The following is a 16515-nucleotide window of genomic DNA, read 5'->3' as shown; positions in this document are numbered from 1 at the left end:
TCTTTTCTTCTTTTAGGACATCCCACCTTAGCCACCTAAAATGAATCATTCCTTTTTTAGCAAAATACTACTAACACAATTGTTCTCTCTTATGTTTTGATTATGATGGGACAAATGGAGTAGTTTTTATGTTCCGAAAATTCTTCACCACTTTTAACATTCATGTACACAAAACATTGCATTAGATATTTGTCTTCTAAATGCGACAGCCTGTACGAATAATCTCATTATAAAATAAGAATCCTTAAATGGCATTTACTTTGAGTAATAGAATAAAATAATAAAACCTAAGATTGACTCAAACAAGCTCAGTGCTACATAATACTCCCTATATATTACAATATGCAGTTATATTTTCTTTTATATGATCAAACTTAAAACAACACTAGCAAATCTCTCAGCAATCATCGTTGCTCTTGAACAAACATTGAGAGAAACTTATCACTAGTTTGTTGCTTCAGTTTGCCGAAGACAAAGCATACTACAACCTCATACCTTCCCCTTGATGTCAGCCTTCTTCGTCTTCTTTAGAGAATCGAACAATGAAGAACTTCCTTGGTTGCTGGATGACTTTGCGAATGGATTAGATGGGCGACTAGAACTTAGTTGATCAACCTTTGTAGCCTTCGTTGCTTCTCCAGCATTGTGCACTCCATTAGCGTTCCCTTTCCCTGTCGCCTTCAAGTCAATAGTTCTTCCTGGTGTCATAGTTTTACTTTCTTCACTCTTTCCATTTCTGTCCTTGGTAGGCTCCTCAACGTTTCGGGCCCTTGTGTTGGAAGTGGATGGAAATGTGTTGACTGGAGATGCAACTGCAGTTTCTGCTGCTCTATTGATTTCTGCAGTAAAAAACTTAGTAGATGCAACTTCTGGTTTGATAGAACCATTGAAATTGGACTTGCTGCCAGGGTGTGCAATGTTCTCCTTTTTTTCACTGAGCAACTTTTCCTGTATGTGAGAGAATTAGAAAATGAAAAGAATGGAGAAACCAACTCAAGTTCTGTTTTGGTTAGGAAGACCTTAGTTTGGAATTCAATTCTCACCTCGAGTATATTATTGAAGCGCTCAGCCAAGTTTGGTTGCTTTAATGCAGTAACAAGTTTTATGGCTGCCCTACTAGATTTTTCGAGTGATAGAAGTTTAAAAAGTTCAGTGGCTCTGACATGTTTGTCACCTGGAAAAGAAAACAAAAGATTCGTTTAACTTATAATCTCAAACAAGGAGATTATGGAAAGCAGAAATGAGTTTATCAAAATGTGCGTCCAGTTGCAGAATTACTTACTGTTGCAGCAGGATGCAATGAGCCTCAAGATGCATCTGTCAAGGGAAGTTTCAACAGTGAAAGCCTCATCGTCAAGTAAGGTGCAATCAAGACCAGAAGCTTCTCTTTCTTCTATACTTCTTTGGATCTGAATATATCCACATTGATTGATAGCTCAACATCACAGAAAGAAAACAAAGAAATAACTGAAGTTCTATTGATATCCTTGCGGAATGCATAATCAGAGATGATTTTGCAAATTTGCAAACATATTGCAAAAAACAATTGAATACTCTATAAGCATCCCATGAATGGCCAAAATGTCTGAATCAAATTTAGAAAACCCACCCTTGAGAGATGCATGTTGTTCATCATAAATTCATTCTCCAAGCTGTCTGCACCGAGGTCCGAAGCAGCAAGAGGGAATGACAGGTCTAGCAAGGTCAGCACTGGCTTGGAAGTAGACTAAAGAAGTCATGTTTGAAGATAAAAGGATTAGTACAAAGACAAATTGATATGGCAAGAGGTAAACATCGCACTAGTGAATTGCTATACCTGTGGGAAAGTTTCAGGAGACTTGCAAACAATGCAAAATAACTTGCTTGCATTCAGGCCAGCAACCCAATAATTTTCCTCGGAATTCTTTATTTTGCTGGCACTGACAGACAGTTAAAGAGTTTTACATATTTATGTTGAAAGGAATGTGTTATGAAAATACATGCAGAAAACTATTGTAGCTGTAGTACCTGAAAAGTGGCAACCAAGTACCTCCAAATTGACTTGTAAAGACTCTCAAGATACCCTGTGAATATAATAATTCTAAGAGCAACATACATAAGACCCATAGTTGTAAACAATTAGACCTGGACTGAAAGATATGCACCTTAGAGTCAAAAGAACTTAGTTGACCTTCCTCGCTGAAACCAAACCATGTTAAGGTTGACCCAGGAGTCAATGGAAGCCGTCCTCTTAAAGGTTGTGATCCATGAGAAATGTTGAAGACTCTAAATTCAAGGATCTGCAAATATGATTTACAATATTCAATCAAATGCGTTTTGCCCTACTTCAAAACACAATTGTGCTTCTTGCAGCATAATCTACTGCACAAAATCAGCCTAGGCAACCCAATTTCATTTGTTTCTACGCAAAGAATGATGTCTGGTTTTTTCTTCATCATTTTTTAACTTGGCCAGAAGAAAAGCCATATTTGGCTTGAGATGGGCTCTTTGTTTGGGCTATAGAGCAGCATGAGTCGCTTAAATATAAGCTTAAGGAGAAAAATAGTTAGCTGCTAGGCAGCCTAGGCTTGCATGCAAGGCAGAGGAGCTATCGTCTATGGATGTTTGCAAGCATATCAGAAACTCAAATGATTAGAGCTTTAGATCCAATCCAACTTTTGAGCTTGTCACATTATCCATAATTTTGCTGAAGAAAAAGGAACCTACATTCACAACTGAAACTTAGATGATTCATGATAGGTACAAATGCAACATTACATCCATGCTTCAATACTTTATCAGTTTACAGCTCAAACTTCGATTATATAATTGTGAATTGTGAATTGTGATTGGAGATTGAAAAATAATAATAAATGTTGTCAAAAATGAGATAATGCACAACATTAACTGAAGAAATTTAGTCATTAGTCAGATGAAATAATGTATCCTCTAGATTCACAGAGCACCTTTTATTGTAGGTGATGGTGAATTAAGGTGATTTATAAACAGATATATGACATCTATAAACTTTGAGAATACCTGTTCATTTGTTGGCAGAGGTGGAGATATATGTGTTACAACTGCCAGTTCATCTTTGTAGCCAGCAGCTGTAACCGCTGGTCCATCAAGAGAGAGAATGTACCTCTGACGCATAAGGTAATTAAATCAGATTGTCATAAATCCAAACCAAAAAAGGAGCAAGCCAAGGAAAACACTAAATAGTATAGTGAAATCACATGGAAAAAGAAAGAAACTGTTTGCCTAGTAATAAATCCCTTAGTAGAAGCTTGAATTTATAAAAGAACTCGACATACCTGTAAACCACCCTCGGTGAAAATACGAAGAGAATTAAGGTTGGTGATAGCAGCAACCCAACCACTTCCAAGTGCTATTGCTCTTACTTCTTCCCCCTCAAACCGCATAGACCACTAAGTTTGCATGAGGGAAATCAGAATTACACATAGATAACACATATTTTTAGTGAAAGAACTGATTAATAGATTAGTATGGCATATTTGTAATGGTAATTGCAAGAAGATATCAGCCAATACAGATAAAATATAAAGTGGGGATTACCTCACTGTTATTTGCCCAGCTACTAAAGGGACGATACATGAGTGTACTCATATTCTTATCACCTTTGCATGGATTCGCAAATACACTGCCATTCTCATTTAGAGAAGCCATTGTAAAACCAAAATAGTCAGTCATCGCAGATACACGTGGACCACTGCTGGTATCATGGAAATCTGTCTGCAGTTAAATTATGTGAACCAGTTAGTCACAGGATCATAAGCAAATCTCATTCAATTGGTAAATCAAGCAAGGTGGTCAGTCAGCATTTTCAAGTTTGATCTTTCCTCGACAAGTATGATGAAAGTACAACTCAGACAAAGCATGTTCAAGTAGTACTTGACAAGTGACTTGGTGTTTTTTATACGTCCATCATCTCTGATTGACTTCAGGTGCTCAACTAAGAAACTTGAAGAGTCGATGCAACAAAATAATGCACCAAATCTTTGGAATTAAATCCAAACCATGTTTTCTCAATTTGGGTTTGTAGTCTTTATTTTGAAAATAGAATTACATATAATATGGTTTTCAGGGAAACTGTTAAACTATTGAAGAGGATATAAATTTAGGATAACCGGATACCTCAATATGTGAATATCCTTCATGTTCCATCGTGGTTATACTCCCCAGCATATTGTAGCACAAAAAGTGCCTCTTTCCAGGGTGTGCAGGTGTAGCTCCAGGCTGAAAAGGTTCTTGCATTTTAGTTCCTGCAGTTACCATCATATTTCTGGATCCACTCTTTCCAGAGAGGTTTTCTTTATGACCGTAAAAAGCCTTCTTACGTGTTTCAACTTTAGAAACAGTTTCCAGCTCATCATTAACATCTTCCATTTCATCATCATAACTAGAGTGCTTACGGGATCTCTTTCTTCTAAGTGGCTCAAAGTCATCATAGCTATCTTCATTGAGATCACTTAAATTACCTGATGCACAAGGTTCTTCTTCTTCATCAAACAAGAGGAGGCCATTGCTGTTTTTGGAATATAAACCAGGAATATCTTCAGTCGGAGATTTCATTGTTGATGGTACAACTGATTCCCACACACCATACTTCCCCTTAACATCAATAACTGCCAATGCATTTCCCTCAGGCTTCCATGCCATGCAAGTTATGCATTCACTAAACTTTTGCCTCTCAATGTCCTGTTTCTTATCCACATCCCAAATAAGAATTTGTTTGTCTAAACCAGAAGTAGCAATATATTTCCCATTAGGCGACCATGATAAGAAGCAAATAGGCTGTAAATGATCACCACTAAGAGAAAAAAGCTTCTCAGCAGTGTCCCTGTCATACAACACCACATTATTTTTCAGACCTGGTACTGCTAACAATTCTCCATCTGGACTCCAAGCAAGTATGTTCATAACTGAGACATCTGTACCATTGTTGGGAGCAATAGCCTTAAGGACATGAAGTGTACTCCCAGATTGGAGCTCCCAGTAAATGACTGTCCCATTTGAATCAAGTGAAGTTAAGTATTCAGATTTAGGATCAAAAGCCAGGCTGGTGACAGATCCTTTATGCCCTTTAAGTACTCTTGCAATGGTTCCATCAATAGTATTGACAAGTTTGATGCCCTCATCATCACCAGCAGCAGCCAAAATTGTTCCCGACTTATTAAAAGCAACAGCACGAATTGGCAGGGTGAATCTAGTGATATTAGTTTCAAAATCTCCACCTACAGAAATACAAACAAATGCAACAGTGTTAATTGGCATCTTGATTACATATAGCCCTTAGCCAGTAAATCCACTCTCATACCAACCAAACATATATCACAATCCATAAAACTCAAGCTAATTAGCAATTGGGGACAAATGAATGTGCATAGCAGACAAATCTTTCTCACTCTTGACGATCAAGCAAAACTAACAACAGGTTCATGTCACGCAGATTAGTGAGCACAAAACAAGCCAATATCATGAGTAATGCTTTGCTAGATCACCGTAGATCCATCTCAAGTCCAGTTCATATTACTTGTGCAATGGAAAAAAAAAGTAATTTTCTGCATACATTACAAACAATAAATATACACTATGGAACATCATATGTCAAATTCTGACTCATAAGTTTCTAACTCACTTAGATACATAGAATGTCTCAGCGTTACTAATTTGGAAATGCATACATCAAACTAAAATGTCTTCATTGTACAACGACACAAGTTCCGATTTTGAGATTTAACAGATCAAAGACGAGAATCAAGATCAAGTAGCAGCTTCTCAATTAAGCCTTTCAAAATCTAAAAGATTCCAAAGCCCCAACTTTTTCGTATACCATATACCACCACCGAAACCCAAAAATCCCAAATCCATACCAAATATTTCACACTCTGAAATCAGCAAATAACCAATTCACACACTAAAAGTAAGAAAAATACCAGGGAATTTATATAACTTGACCGAGTGGTCAAGGGAGGCAGAAGCAAGGCAGGTGGAATTAGGGCTGAGAGCCAGCGCCGTGACTCCCTCGCGGTGGTTGCGAAGAAACTTGGGGGCATTGGAAGGCGCGGAGGCGTGGTGGATGCAGATGGCGTTGTCGGAGGAGGAGGAAGTGACGATGTGGCCTGCATCGGAGGCCCAGAGAATGGAGCAGACGGAATCGTCGGCAGCTGTGTGGGCTTCTCGGAGCTTCATCGTCCGGATCTTCATTGCTTCTGTTTCTACGGTGGGTGTGAGCTGCGTAGCTTATCAGTGTGAGAAATGGAATCGGAAATGGCGGTATATAGGTTTGACAGAATTGGCGGGTTGGGATTCAGTTTTTCAAAACCATTTGGTTTTTCGCGCCAACTTTTTCAACTTGCTCGTTTCAACGAAATTACTCTATTTTTTTTAAAACCTTTTTCACTTGTTATCCACTAACACCAATTCAATTATTTTTCAATTCCACTAACACCAATTCGTTAGCAGGCGAACCATTTGTAATTGAGAAAAAAATGAAACTCATAATTTAATATTTTGAAACCTTGTGAAACTTTTTTATTAAATTTTGCTACTTAAATAGCTATTATCCTTTTCATTTAAAATAAATCCTTGCACATTTATTTTTTAGTATTTGTTAGGTTTTTATTTATCAAACTGAATAAAACCGCTAACTTATCTATTAGTATTAAAAATAATACCATTAGCCAACTTTATTTTTATTTGGTAGGCTGATTAATAAGCTCCAACATATTTCCTATTTTTGCTCAATTTTATGACTAGGTGAATTTGATAATAATAAATTCATTATTTTGGCATCGAATTACGCCCTTCATGTCTTCAAGTGTAAGAACCCAACGTTATAAAAAATTATGAATAGAGGGAGCTATTAAACAGGAAAATTGCACAAAATGAACAAAAAACTAAAGTTTGTGAATGGTGATAAAATAAAGGTAAATTCACAACCTAGCATTGTTTGACTATGGGTGGTGATAATTGATAAAATAAGGACAATTCATAGCCTAATTATTATTTTATGGTTAAATGTGATCAAATAAAGGTAATTAACGTCCCTGCATCGACTAGGTTATGAATCAGCCATACTTTATCACCATTCACAATCAACAATAGCTAGGTTGTAAATGAAATGATGTTACGTTAATTCATAACCACAAAGTTTCACAACTGTGAATTCTAGGCAGGTAGTCTCAATATGTCTAAGTTTCGTAACCACAGCATTTTCGAGCATCAATGAAATTGCAGGATAGGGGCAATTAATATGAGAGATGCTACATACAAGTTTCAGCAAAAAAAATTCCAAAAATATAAGTTCTGTGACCAAGAGAGAAGATCTCTAGAATCAAGAAACTCTTGCAGTTTCCTTACTTCAGCAGAGAAAATATCACAAAAAGATGGGATTCAACTTTCAAGTATTTACAAGACTTGGGAGGGCAAGAATGCTTATCATTCCAATGGCATGATGTGTTTGATACTGTCCTGTCAGTGGAGATATTTACCAGAGCTGAGCATTTGAGCAATTTAGGTCATTTACAGCGACGGACAATGCATCGTCCGCCACTATGGCATCGCAGACGATGGGTTAACCATCGTCCGCGCCCGATCGATCGTCCGCGGACGAAGCACGGACGATGTTCATCGTCCGTCGCATCGTCTGCCACTATGGCATCGCGGACGATGCGACGTTTTTTTGTTTTTTAATTTTATCAAATTTTCAAAACCTATATATACCTCTCACTTTTTCACTCATTTCACTCTCAAATTCACACTACATATTCTACACTTCAAACAAAATGAATTTCGGAGATTACCCAAGTCGAAATAGTCCGATGTTCGGTGGTGCACGATGGCCGGGTACAAAACCTGACGAATACCGACCATTCGACACCAACGCCCAGTACGATCCCGAGTTCAGCACGGACTCGTACGGGCTGTCAGACATGGAGTCTTCTCCAACCGCACACCCGCCGCCGCCGCACCTCGCGGCCGATCCGCAGCCGACGCCGCCGACGCGTCGGGCTCCGCCACCAAGAAGAAGCGGACCAAGGCACGAGCCTAGAAGTTGCCGCAAACGGCAGTATGTGAAGAGTTCGCCCCGGGAAGGACGAACTACGCCCCGGAAGAATCCATCGTCTTGACGAGATGTTGGATTGATGTTTTAGAGGATCCGGTGTTCGCCAACAACCAAAAGGTTACTGCGTATTGGGAGCGCATCGCCGAAAAATACAACGAGGCCAAGCCGCCGACCGCCTACAAGTGCCATAGGAAGCAGCTCCGCAAGCACTGAGATCAAATAAAGAAGCAGGTCAATCTGTTCGCAGGGAGTACGACAAGTGCGAGAGGGAGCAGGCCAGCGGCGAGAGTCTGTCGGATGTGCGCGACAAAGCGGTCCAATCGTACATGTCATTGTACGGCGACTTCAAGCACTACCAGTCCTGGGTGCTCTTGAAGGAGAAGCAGAAGTTCGTAGGTGGTATGATTCCCCAATCGACGGTGGCGAAGAAGAGGGCGTCGAAGCGCACCTTCACTGATTATACAAGCGGCGAAAGTGGCGCATCTCCAATGGACCTCAACAATCTAGTGTTCGAGGATGAGAGTTCCGGCACACCGATGTTCCGGCGTCCCCCTGGCATCAAGGCTGCCAAGGCCAAGGGCAAGGCGACCTCATCCGCCGCGGCGCCGCCTGACCTGGCCCCAAGCACGACCCCGAGCGCGACCCCGAGCAAGACTTCGGCTGCGTCACATGCCTACACGAATTTGGTGGCCTCCTCCGACTACAGGACGTTGTTGGACGCGCACAACGCCCTGATGCAGGCGACCAACCCGGCTCAAATCGAAGGCATCCAGGGGATGATCGATGGCCTCAGCCGCAGGATGGGACTACTCTAGACGAGCCGGGATTTTTTTTATATGTAGTGCGTTTTTTTTTTAATTTCTTAGTTTGTAACCTTTTTTTTTAATTTCTTATTTTGTAACTTTTTTTTTAATTAAGTAAATATAGGAGTTGTCTTAATTGTGTTGTTTTTATTTATTTATTTTGCTTGATATATTTGTATAAATTATATAAATACAAAATAGAAGTAAAATGCTTAGGGCGGGGCTTAGGACAGGTTATAGTCCGCCCCATTGCAGGTGGAAGGGGTGGAGGATAAAATGTTGACGCGTGGCGTGCATAGGGCGGGGCTTAGGGCGTCGCTTAGTCCATCCCATTGTGGATGACTTTAGCCATCATGAAAATTCTCAAATCTAAATGAGCAATCAATCAACCAGCATCTGCAGCCTTTAGTTTCACCTAATTGTATTAGTGACTGGGAGAAGCATACCAAAAAGAGATGGAATGCCTGAAAGGGAAAACTGTATAATGTTGAATTTGAATCCATCAACCCAGGGGAATTAACTCACATAAAGACGATGCTTGAATGGAAAGACCACAAGGAACAACATCCCAGATTTCGTTACAAAATTTGCTAAGAGAGTAAAGCTACCAAAGCATGGTTAGACAATATAGGTTAGAATTTAGAAGTCAGTGTGTAGACCTGAAACAGCACATGATGCCCTTAGGAAGGGATAGGGAGGCTGCATTCACAAAATTTTAAAAAAAAAATGTCACTGAGAATCAAGCATGATTTTGCAATCATACTTCAGACAAGGAAAAACAAAACAAATAGCTCAAAAGATCTGTCCACACATTAAGATCAGTAGCTTAAAACTAATCAAAAATCATGTCTGCCAGTAGCAGCTCGGTATATTGAACATCTACTTGGTTACAAAAATATACTCCTATTATTGATGTCCCTTAGATAAACCTTTGCTAGCCATCCTCAGGGGCAGTAAGTCAGTAACTCAAAACTTCAACTGGTTACATTCAAACAGAATAAGTGGAGTATGTTTTAAGCATTGCAAAATCATAAAGGAAATGTCAGTATATGATCAAACAGGCTGGCAACAAAGATCACATATAGGCAATGTATTTGGATTATGATAAACTACTTGATGTTATAACATTACAAAATCCATGCCCACTATTCATGATCAATTGCTTTAAGGCATATTTTTCCATTCCACGATTTATGTATACTAGTGCAAAAACTAGCTAGATTCTCAGCTTAGTACAGCATAACTCTACCATAGAACGATCTAAATAAGATACAACAGTTAATGTTCCCAATAATAAGCAGAACTTAATGTTTCAAAGGCATCACATTTAGACATTTAACACAGAAAGCTAATAGGAGTAACTCTTTATGGAAACTTTAAAATTGACAAATCATTAGGTAAGAGAATGCCAAATAAAATTTCCAGAACGACAGAGAAAATATTCAACAAATATAAAATGACTACAACAATATATTCTCTCAAGTGTTCAGGTGTATGGTAAAACCAAGTTATACAACGCTGCTTACCTAGTAAAAGAATAGTGAAACTGAAACCCTTTACCCAACAAAAGTTCTCCATATTTAACATCAAGGATGAGAATTATAGCCATTAACTGTCGACTCAGGAACCACCAAAGCAGCCTTCTGCATTTCAACACTCCTCACTTCCTGAATCCCATTTTCACCATCCTCGTCATCCGATTCCAAAGTGAACTGTGAATTATCTAGCTGCATATCCCCACCATTTCCAACTCCAAGGGGCGTATACCGCATAAAATCCCGATTAATGCTATACGTCTTACAGAACACCGAGAACACCCCAGCAGCTATAGTGATTAAAAGAGCCAAGTGGCAGTTAAACTGCAGAGTAGCAATGGCACGCCCACGATGATATTCGGGATGCCCTTTGCATTTAATGGTAAAATTCCCCCTACTCCTAGCGTGCAAAGCACACCCATTAGCAATCAAGTTCGAATAAAACGAAACCCCCATTTGCAGAGTCCACATCCCCTGTAAGACTAACCCAACGCCTCGGCCCAATTTCGGATAACTCGATTTCGATCCCTTCAGCTCAAGTATGGTGGAGAATAGACACACAGCAATAGGCACTAAAATCAAGTCATAGTAGCGATTCTCAATCCCACTCGGATCCTTGTTTTGCGCGTAGAACAACAGAAATTCCTCTCCAAAGGCGAACATATAGATTACATTGAGTAACTTCGAAGGAAATCGAAATGACTCTATGATGCTCGACAAAATGCCTAAACCGGAATACAACAGAAAAAGCAAAGCGATTGCGATCACTTCCAGCTGTAAGACCACACCCGTGCTGTCTTTGGAGCTAGCGGCGTCGGAGAGAGATATCAAAGAGTTGACGATTGAAAGGATCGACACAATTGAGATCAGCAGAAACGTTACCGTGGACAGAAACGACGCCGTTGCAGGCGCAGGGCGCTGAGTTTTCGGAGGGGGAGGGTCCGAGGTGGAGATTTGTTTGAGAGAAATGGCGGCGGAGGCGAGGGATTCCAATCCGCCGATGAGGATTAAGGCGGCGCCGGCGACTGTGTAGGTGAACAGTCCCATTGTTTGACTTTTTCTTCTTGTGAAATTGATCGAGAGAGAGAAGCGCGTTGAGAAGAACCGAGAAGAGTATGAAATGTTGTGTCAGTGAATCATGATTTACCATTATACAGGGTCGGTAAATTTAATTACTGTGCGGTAGATTTTCCCAGTCGTCGGTGATTTCGATATCGGCCGTGTTCCCATCAGCAAATTAAACACTAATTATCGACCATTTATGATTGGCTGTCTTCACTGCAACTTTTAATGGTGTTGTGAATATTTGAAAAAGGCCAATTGAGGGATCACCTCATACTTTCTATGCGTACATTTCTTAATACATTACTAATAACTTGACAAGTGGATCTTATTTTATAGAAAGAAAAATTATTTTCAGAATTTATTTCCTGCACTATCTCCCTACTATATTTAGTTATGTTAACTCTTGTAAACAAAAAATATAAATAGTCAAATTTTACTTATTTAAAAAAAACTGTAAAAAGAGTAAATCTTTACGTATTTCAAAAGTTATAAAAAGATGATTTTTTCTTTTTTTATTTTATTGAAATAATTTGGTTTGTAATATCACTAAAAAAACTTTAATTGTAATTAATTAGAATTTTACAAAACTTTTTGATTTAAATAACTATTATCTCAATAAAAATATAGTACTATAAATATTTATAAAATTTCCACAAAAATAATTGTAAAACTTTAATTAGTTAAAAAAATTGAAATAATTAGTTGACTCTATTATTTTTTTATTGAGAAAAGATAATATAATTAGTTAGATTTAAAATATCAGAGAAAGTAAATGATAAAAATAATAGAGAGTTATATCATGAAGTTTAGTCAATTTCTAACTATTAAATTTTTCCTAAGATCGATTTCTTCTATATATTAAAAACCAAATTATTTTAATAAAATAAAAAAAATTGAAAGAATTTAACTCTTTTATATAATCTTTTGAAATAAGTAAAATTTAACCTATTACTATATTTTTATTAACAAATGTTAAAGATAATTATTTCAATTTATATTTTTTATTAACAAATGTTAAGACAATTATTTCAATTAAACATAAGAGAGAGATAGAGATGGTGTACCGTGTAGGAAATATGTAGGTTGTGTTGGAAATGATTTTTCTTTCTATAAAATAAGATCCACTTGTCAAGTTATTAGTAGTGTATTAAGAAATGTAGCATACAAAGTATGAGGTGATCCCTTCCGATTGAATTAGGAGTAAGATATAGAGGTTTAAATTTACAAAAGGAGTCTCCAAAATAAAATAATAGGGGTAACATACTTGGGATTTGGGACTCCAAATCCTTCAACTTCTTAATTGGATATTTGTTTGGTGACAAAATATAAGTGTGAAGATATATTGACAAAATTTGTATATACAAAATGCCCTCAAATTTTAAATCGATTTTCATTTTAACCGATTTTTTTATTAACTACTCCCTCCATCCCATAAAAGTTGAGTCGTATTCCTTTTTAGTCCGTCCCAATAAAGTTGAGTCATTTCCTTTTTTAACTAAAAACAAAATATTTAATCACTCTTACTTTATTCCATCAATATACTTTACTCTCTCTTATCTTTCCTACTTTTTTCTTCTCTCCTATTTATTTAATATAAATTCTTAATCTCCGTGCCCAAAAGTTTTGTCTCAACTTTTATGGGACGGAGGGAGTATTATTTTTGTACTAAAGTACTTTATATTAGAACATCCACAATACATAGGCCAGCCATAGGCTAGTCTATTTCTCCTCCTGCCACATCATCCAGCACTAAAAAGCAATTGGACAATAGGATAGCCACATCATCAGTACTATTAAAAAGAAATAATTAAATTTACGGAATTAAACACAAAATGCGGAATTAAACATACGACACATATACGGAAAAATTCATTAATTTCATTAAAATAAAAAAAATTTCATTAATAAAAAAAAATATCATAATAAAAAAAAACATAAAACCAAAAAAACTATCGCCGTGCAGTCATCTGCGCCCACAACTCTTCAATTAAATCCTTTTGGAGTTGTATATGCGCATCCACTTGGCGCATGTCGGCATGTGCCTGGAGGCGGTCGGCTTCATCGTGAGGTACCCCCCTTCGTACGTTGAGGGTGGCCACACCGTGGCTTGGACCGGCTTCATCGTCATTGGCCCAATTAGTCAGTTGTACACCTTAATCTTCGACTATCATGTTGTGCATGATAATACGGGCGTACATTATAGAAGCAATGCAGTCGACATGCCACAAACGCATTGGACCCCTAATTGCCGTCCATCGAGACTGGAGCACACCAAATGCGCGCTCCTACATGCCTGCCGGGCACAAATCGAGGGTCAATTAACGCCCGGGGCTTTCCCCTTCGTTGAAAAGGGGCGACGATTTGAGGACTTTGGGAGGTCTTTGTTCACCCGGCCCCCCCAAAATACGCGTGTCAAATTACGGGGTACTCCCTTAGGGCCTCGAGGATCATCGATTTTTTTCCCCCGTAGCCAGGCCGGAACCCCCTTCCCAAAGGTCCCGGGACAGCTTCTTCCACCCCTAATGATACAATCGGCCGCCCCAAATCCTCGGAACCCATGCTTCTCCCCGGCATTGCACGATCCCCGAAACCTTTTGGGGTTTAAGATCCCGGTCCTTGAATATTTCAACGACCCCCGGTAAATGCCCCAACACTTCACTTTGCACGCCTTACCGATGTGGAGGTACTCTCCCCATTTTTGGGAAGGAAGGGGGCAAAAGGGCACGTTCAAATTGCATAATTTAATAATTAATCGAACAAATAAATCACATAATAAGGGGGATCTATTTAGCCATTATTTAGACAAAAACTACCAGTTTTTTCAAGTTGTTAAAATCTCGATAGTCATTTAAAGTTAGACAAAATCCCCAACAATTACTAAGACTTTCGTTTTCCCGTCAAAGGGCCCCAAAATACTTTATAAACCCATTGTATGAATTTTAACCGTTGTTCAAACTCAATCTTGTTGCATTTATATTGTTTAGATACTATGATGTATAATTTGTTTTTCTAAAAAAATTAAGTGATAGATATTCAATCAATTTCTTAAAAAATTGCACGCATTAAAAAAGACATCGAACATCATTTAATCATAAACAAGTTTAAAAACCAAAAACCGAATTCTTTCTAAACAAAACCGTACTCAATAAAACAAAATTTCTAACATCAAAACAAAACAATTAAGTGATCAAAAAAAAATAGCTCCCTTTTCCAACAACCCCCCCAACCCGGTTTAGATCTCCCTTTTAGAAGTTACATTGTTATCTAAGTCATTTCCCCTTCTTTAGAAGAGGTCAATCCAACTTACAATGCATCTTCACTTTGCCTTTTCACCTAATTTTTTCTGCCTTTTTGTTTTCGGGCATTGGACAATTCAGCCTTTTTTCTTTCCATTGCTAGTCTTTTTTTTCGATTGAACTAAGATATAGGAAGGATGCACCCTTTTAACAATTTGCTCATCATGTTATTTTCCCTCTATTATTAATAAAGTGAATATCATGTGGGTTTTCCCAACTTTAAGTAAAAACCCTTCATACTATCATTTTACATTTGTTTTAAGAATGAGTGTAGAAACTTTTTTAAAATAATCAAGTTTCCCTCAAAATATTCTATCTTTTGGGATATTTAAGTAACCGGGACACCCCCCCCATTGTATATTCTTCCTTTCATCAATATAAACCAAGACTTTGTCTTACTACTTAAAAGAAAGTGTTTGACCTTCTATCTCAAAGAATTGTTTTGACATGCAAAAAAAATGCATTTTTTAATTTTTTTTTATAAAATTTTTTGTAAAGGAAATAGAGGATATGAATTGGTGAATACAAACTTTAAGTTTTCACAATGAGAATCTTATCCATTTACTTTTTCCCCCAAAAATTTGGGCCCTTCGAGTTTGATTTCTTTAAGGTTGGGAAAATTATTAAAAATTTTGGGCCCGAGAAGAAATAAAACTATTTATCACATACTAGTTTGATACATAATCACAAAAAACCCACAAAAAAATTTTATGATCTGGGAACCCCCAAAACCCAAAAAAAGACGCCTGGGGAGGTCATACAAATTGGGGATTCCAACAATTTCCCGTTCACAATACCGACGAATAGTCCGTAGACCACTAAGGTGGATGGCCCCCAAATATTGCCTAAGCTTTTACCATAAATATTTGCATCTAGGAATTTCTTTTTGCTTTGATACCCCCTTCTAAGGAAGGTCGTACGCCACTAACAAAATTCCATAGCTATCTCATAAATATTTTTAAACAAAAAGAACTTAAAATTTCACGGGATTATGGCCCCACTAGGGTGGGTCGCGATAATTTTTGGAAACATGCTTCTAGTTTAAACAATTTACTATTAAGAAGTTAATTTTAAATGAACTTGCTTTTTCCCCAATTGGGATTATAGCTCCCACAAATGGGTGGGATAATTTAGAAACCCCCTTCATATATGCCCCAATTCAGGAGCCCCATATACAACGCATTATTGTAATTATCGCTTAGTTATTCTCAACATGGTTTTCGCATAATTATCACATAAGAAAAATAATGAAAATTAATCCACTTATAATAGATAATCACCAAAAAAAATTAGATAAATCCATTTATTTCATGGTAAATCAACCGGATAATTATTTAAATTATTTAATAAATTGGAGATTTAATTAAATAATTAATTCCTTATCTTATTCCAAAAAAAAATTTCGGATTAGATAAATTTATTTGGGTAATGGTTATCCAAATTAATTTAGGATTTACCTGATAGAATTTAACTATCTAAATCCTCTTAGGATTATTCTAGATTTTACATGGATAAAATCAAATCCTAAAACTCAAGATAAACCAACTTGAAATTTTCATTATCTAAATCATACTAGGATATTTCGGGTAGAAACAAATTTTTCCAAATCCATAAGATGGGATAAAACCCAATCTTTTTAAGATTAAACAAATCTTAGATTATTTAGAATAAGAAACTAGAATATATCATATCTATTAGGATTTATTCTAGATAAAAATTTAATTTTTTCAAAAAACCAATTAGATAAG

The 16515-nt window shown here is 37.4% G+C and overlaps 2 protein-coding genes across 2 annotated transcripts; both read right to left on the bottom strand.

Moving 5' to 3' along the window:
• Positions 1–268: 268 nt before the first annotated feature.
• Positions 269–6228, bottom strand: LOC125187362 (protein ENHANCER OF LHP1 1). Its single transcript, XM_048083942.1, has 12 exons — positions 5937–6228; positions 4135–5234; positions 3556–3732; positions 3294–3407; positions 3019–3123; positions 2145–2279; positions 2008–2063; positions 1817–1919; positions 1610–1726; positions 1283–1409; positions 1044–1174; positions 269–948 (listed from the first exon to the last, which is right to left on the bottom strand). The coding sequence occupies exons 1-12, from the start codon at positions 6205–6207 to the stop codon at positions 490–492; spliced, it is 2895 nt and encodes a 964-aa protein (XP_047939899.1). The 5' UTR covers positions 6208–6228; the 3' UTR covers positions 269–489.
• Positions 6229–9392: 3164 nt separating this feature from the next.
• LOC125186949 lies at positions 9393–11536 on the bottom strand. The gene is made up of 2 exons (XM_048083435.1): positions 10398–11536; positions 9393–9570 (listed from the first exon to the last, which is right to left on the bottom strand). Exon 1 carries the CDS (start codon positions 11451–11453, stop codon positions 10458–10460), a length of 996 nt encoding a protein of 331 aa, XP_047939392.1. The 5' UTR covers positions 11454–11536; the 3' UTR covers positions 9393–9570; positions 10398–10457.
• Positions 11537–16515: the final 4979 nt, after the last annotated feature.

This window comes from Salvia hispanica, chromosome 5, assembly GCF_023119035.1.
Source record: "Salvia hispanica cultivar TCC Black 2014 chromosome 5, UniMelb_Shisp_WGS_1.0, whole genome shotgun sequence".
In the NCBI taxonomy this organism is placed as follows: domain Eukaryota; kingdom Viridiplantae; phylum Streptophyta; class Magnoliopsida; order Lamiales; family Lamiaceae; genus Salvia; species Salvia hispanica.
Note: the sequence above shows the minus strand (reverse complement) of the source record. Positions and strands in the feature narration are given on the sequence as shown.

Coding starts and splice junctions, on each gene's coding strand:
- LOC125186949 (XM_048083435.1), bottom strand. CDS start 11,453: ATGGGACTGTTCACCTACACAGTCGCCGGCGCCGCCTTAATCCTCATC.
- LOC125187362 (XM_048083942.1), bottom strand. CDS start 6,207: ATGAAGATCCGGACGATGAAGCTCCGAGAAGCCCACACAGCTGCCGAC. Junction 3,408..3,555: donor GCTGGGCAAATAACAGTGAG/GTAATCCCCACT, acceptor ATGCAAACTTAG/TGGTCTATGCGGTTTGAGGG. Junction 949..1,043: donor GCTTCAATAATATACTCGAG/GTGAGAATTGAA, acceptor TCTCACATACAG/GAAAAGTTGCTCAGTGAAAA.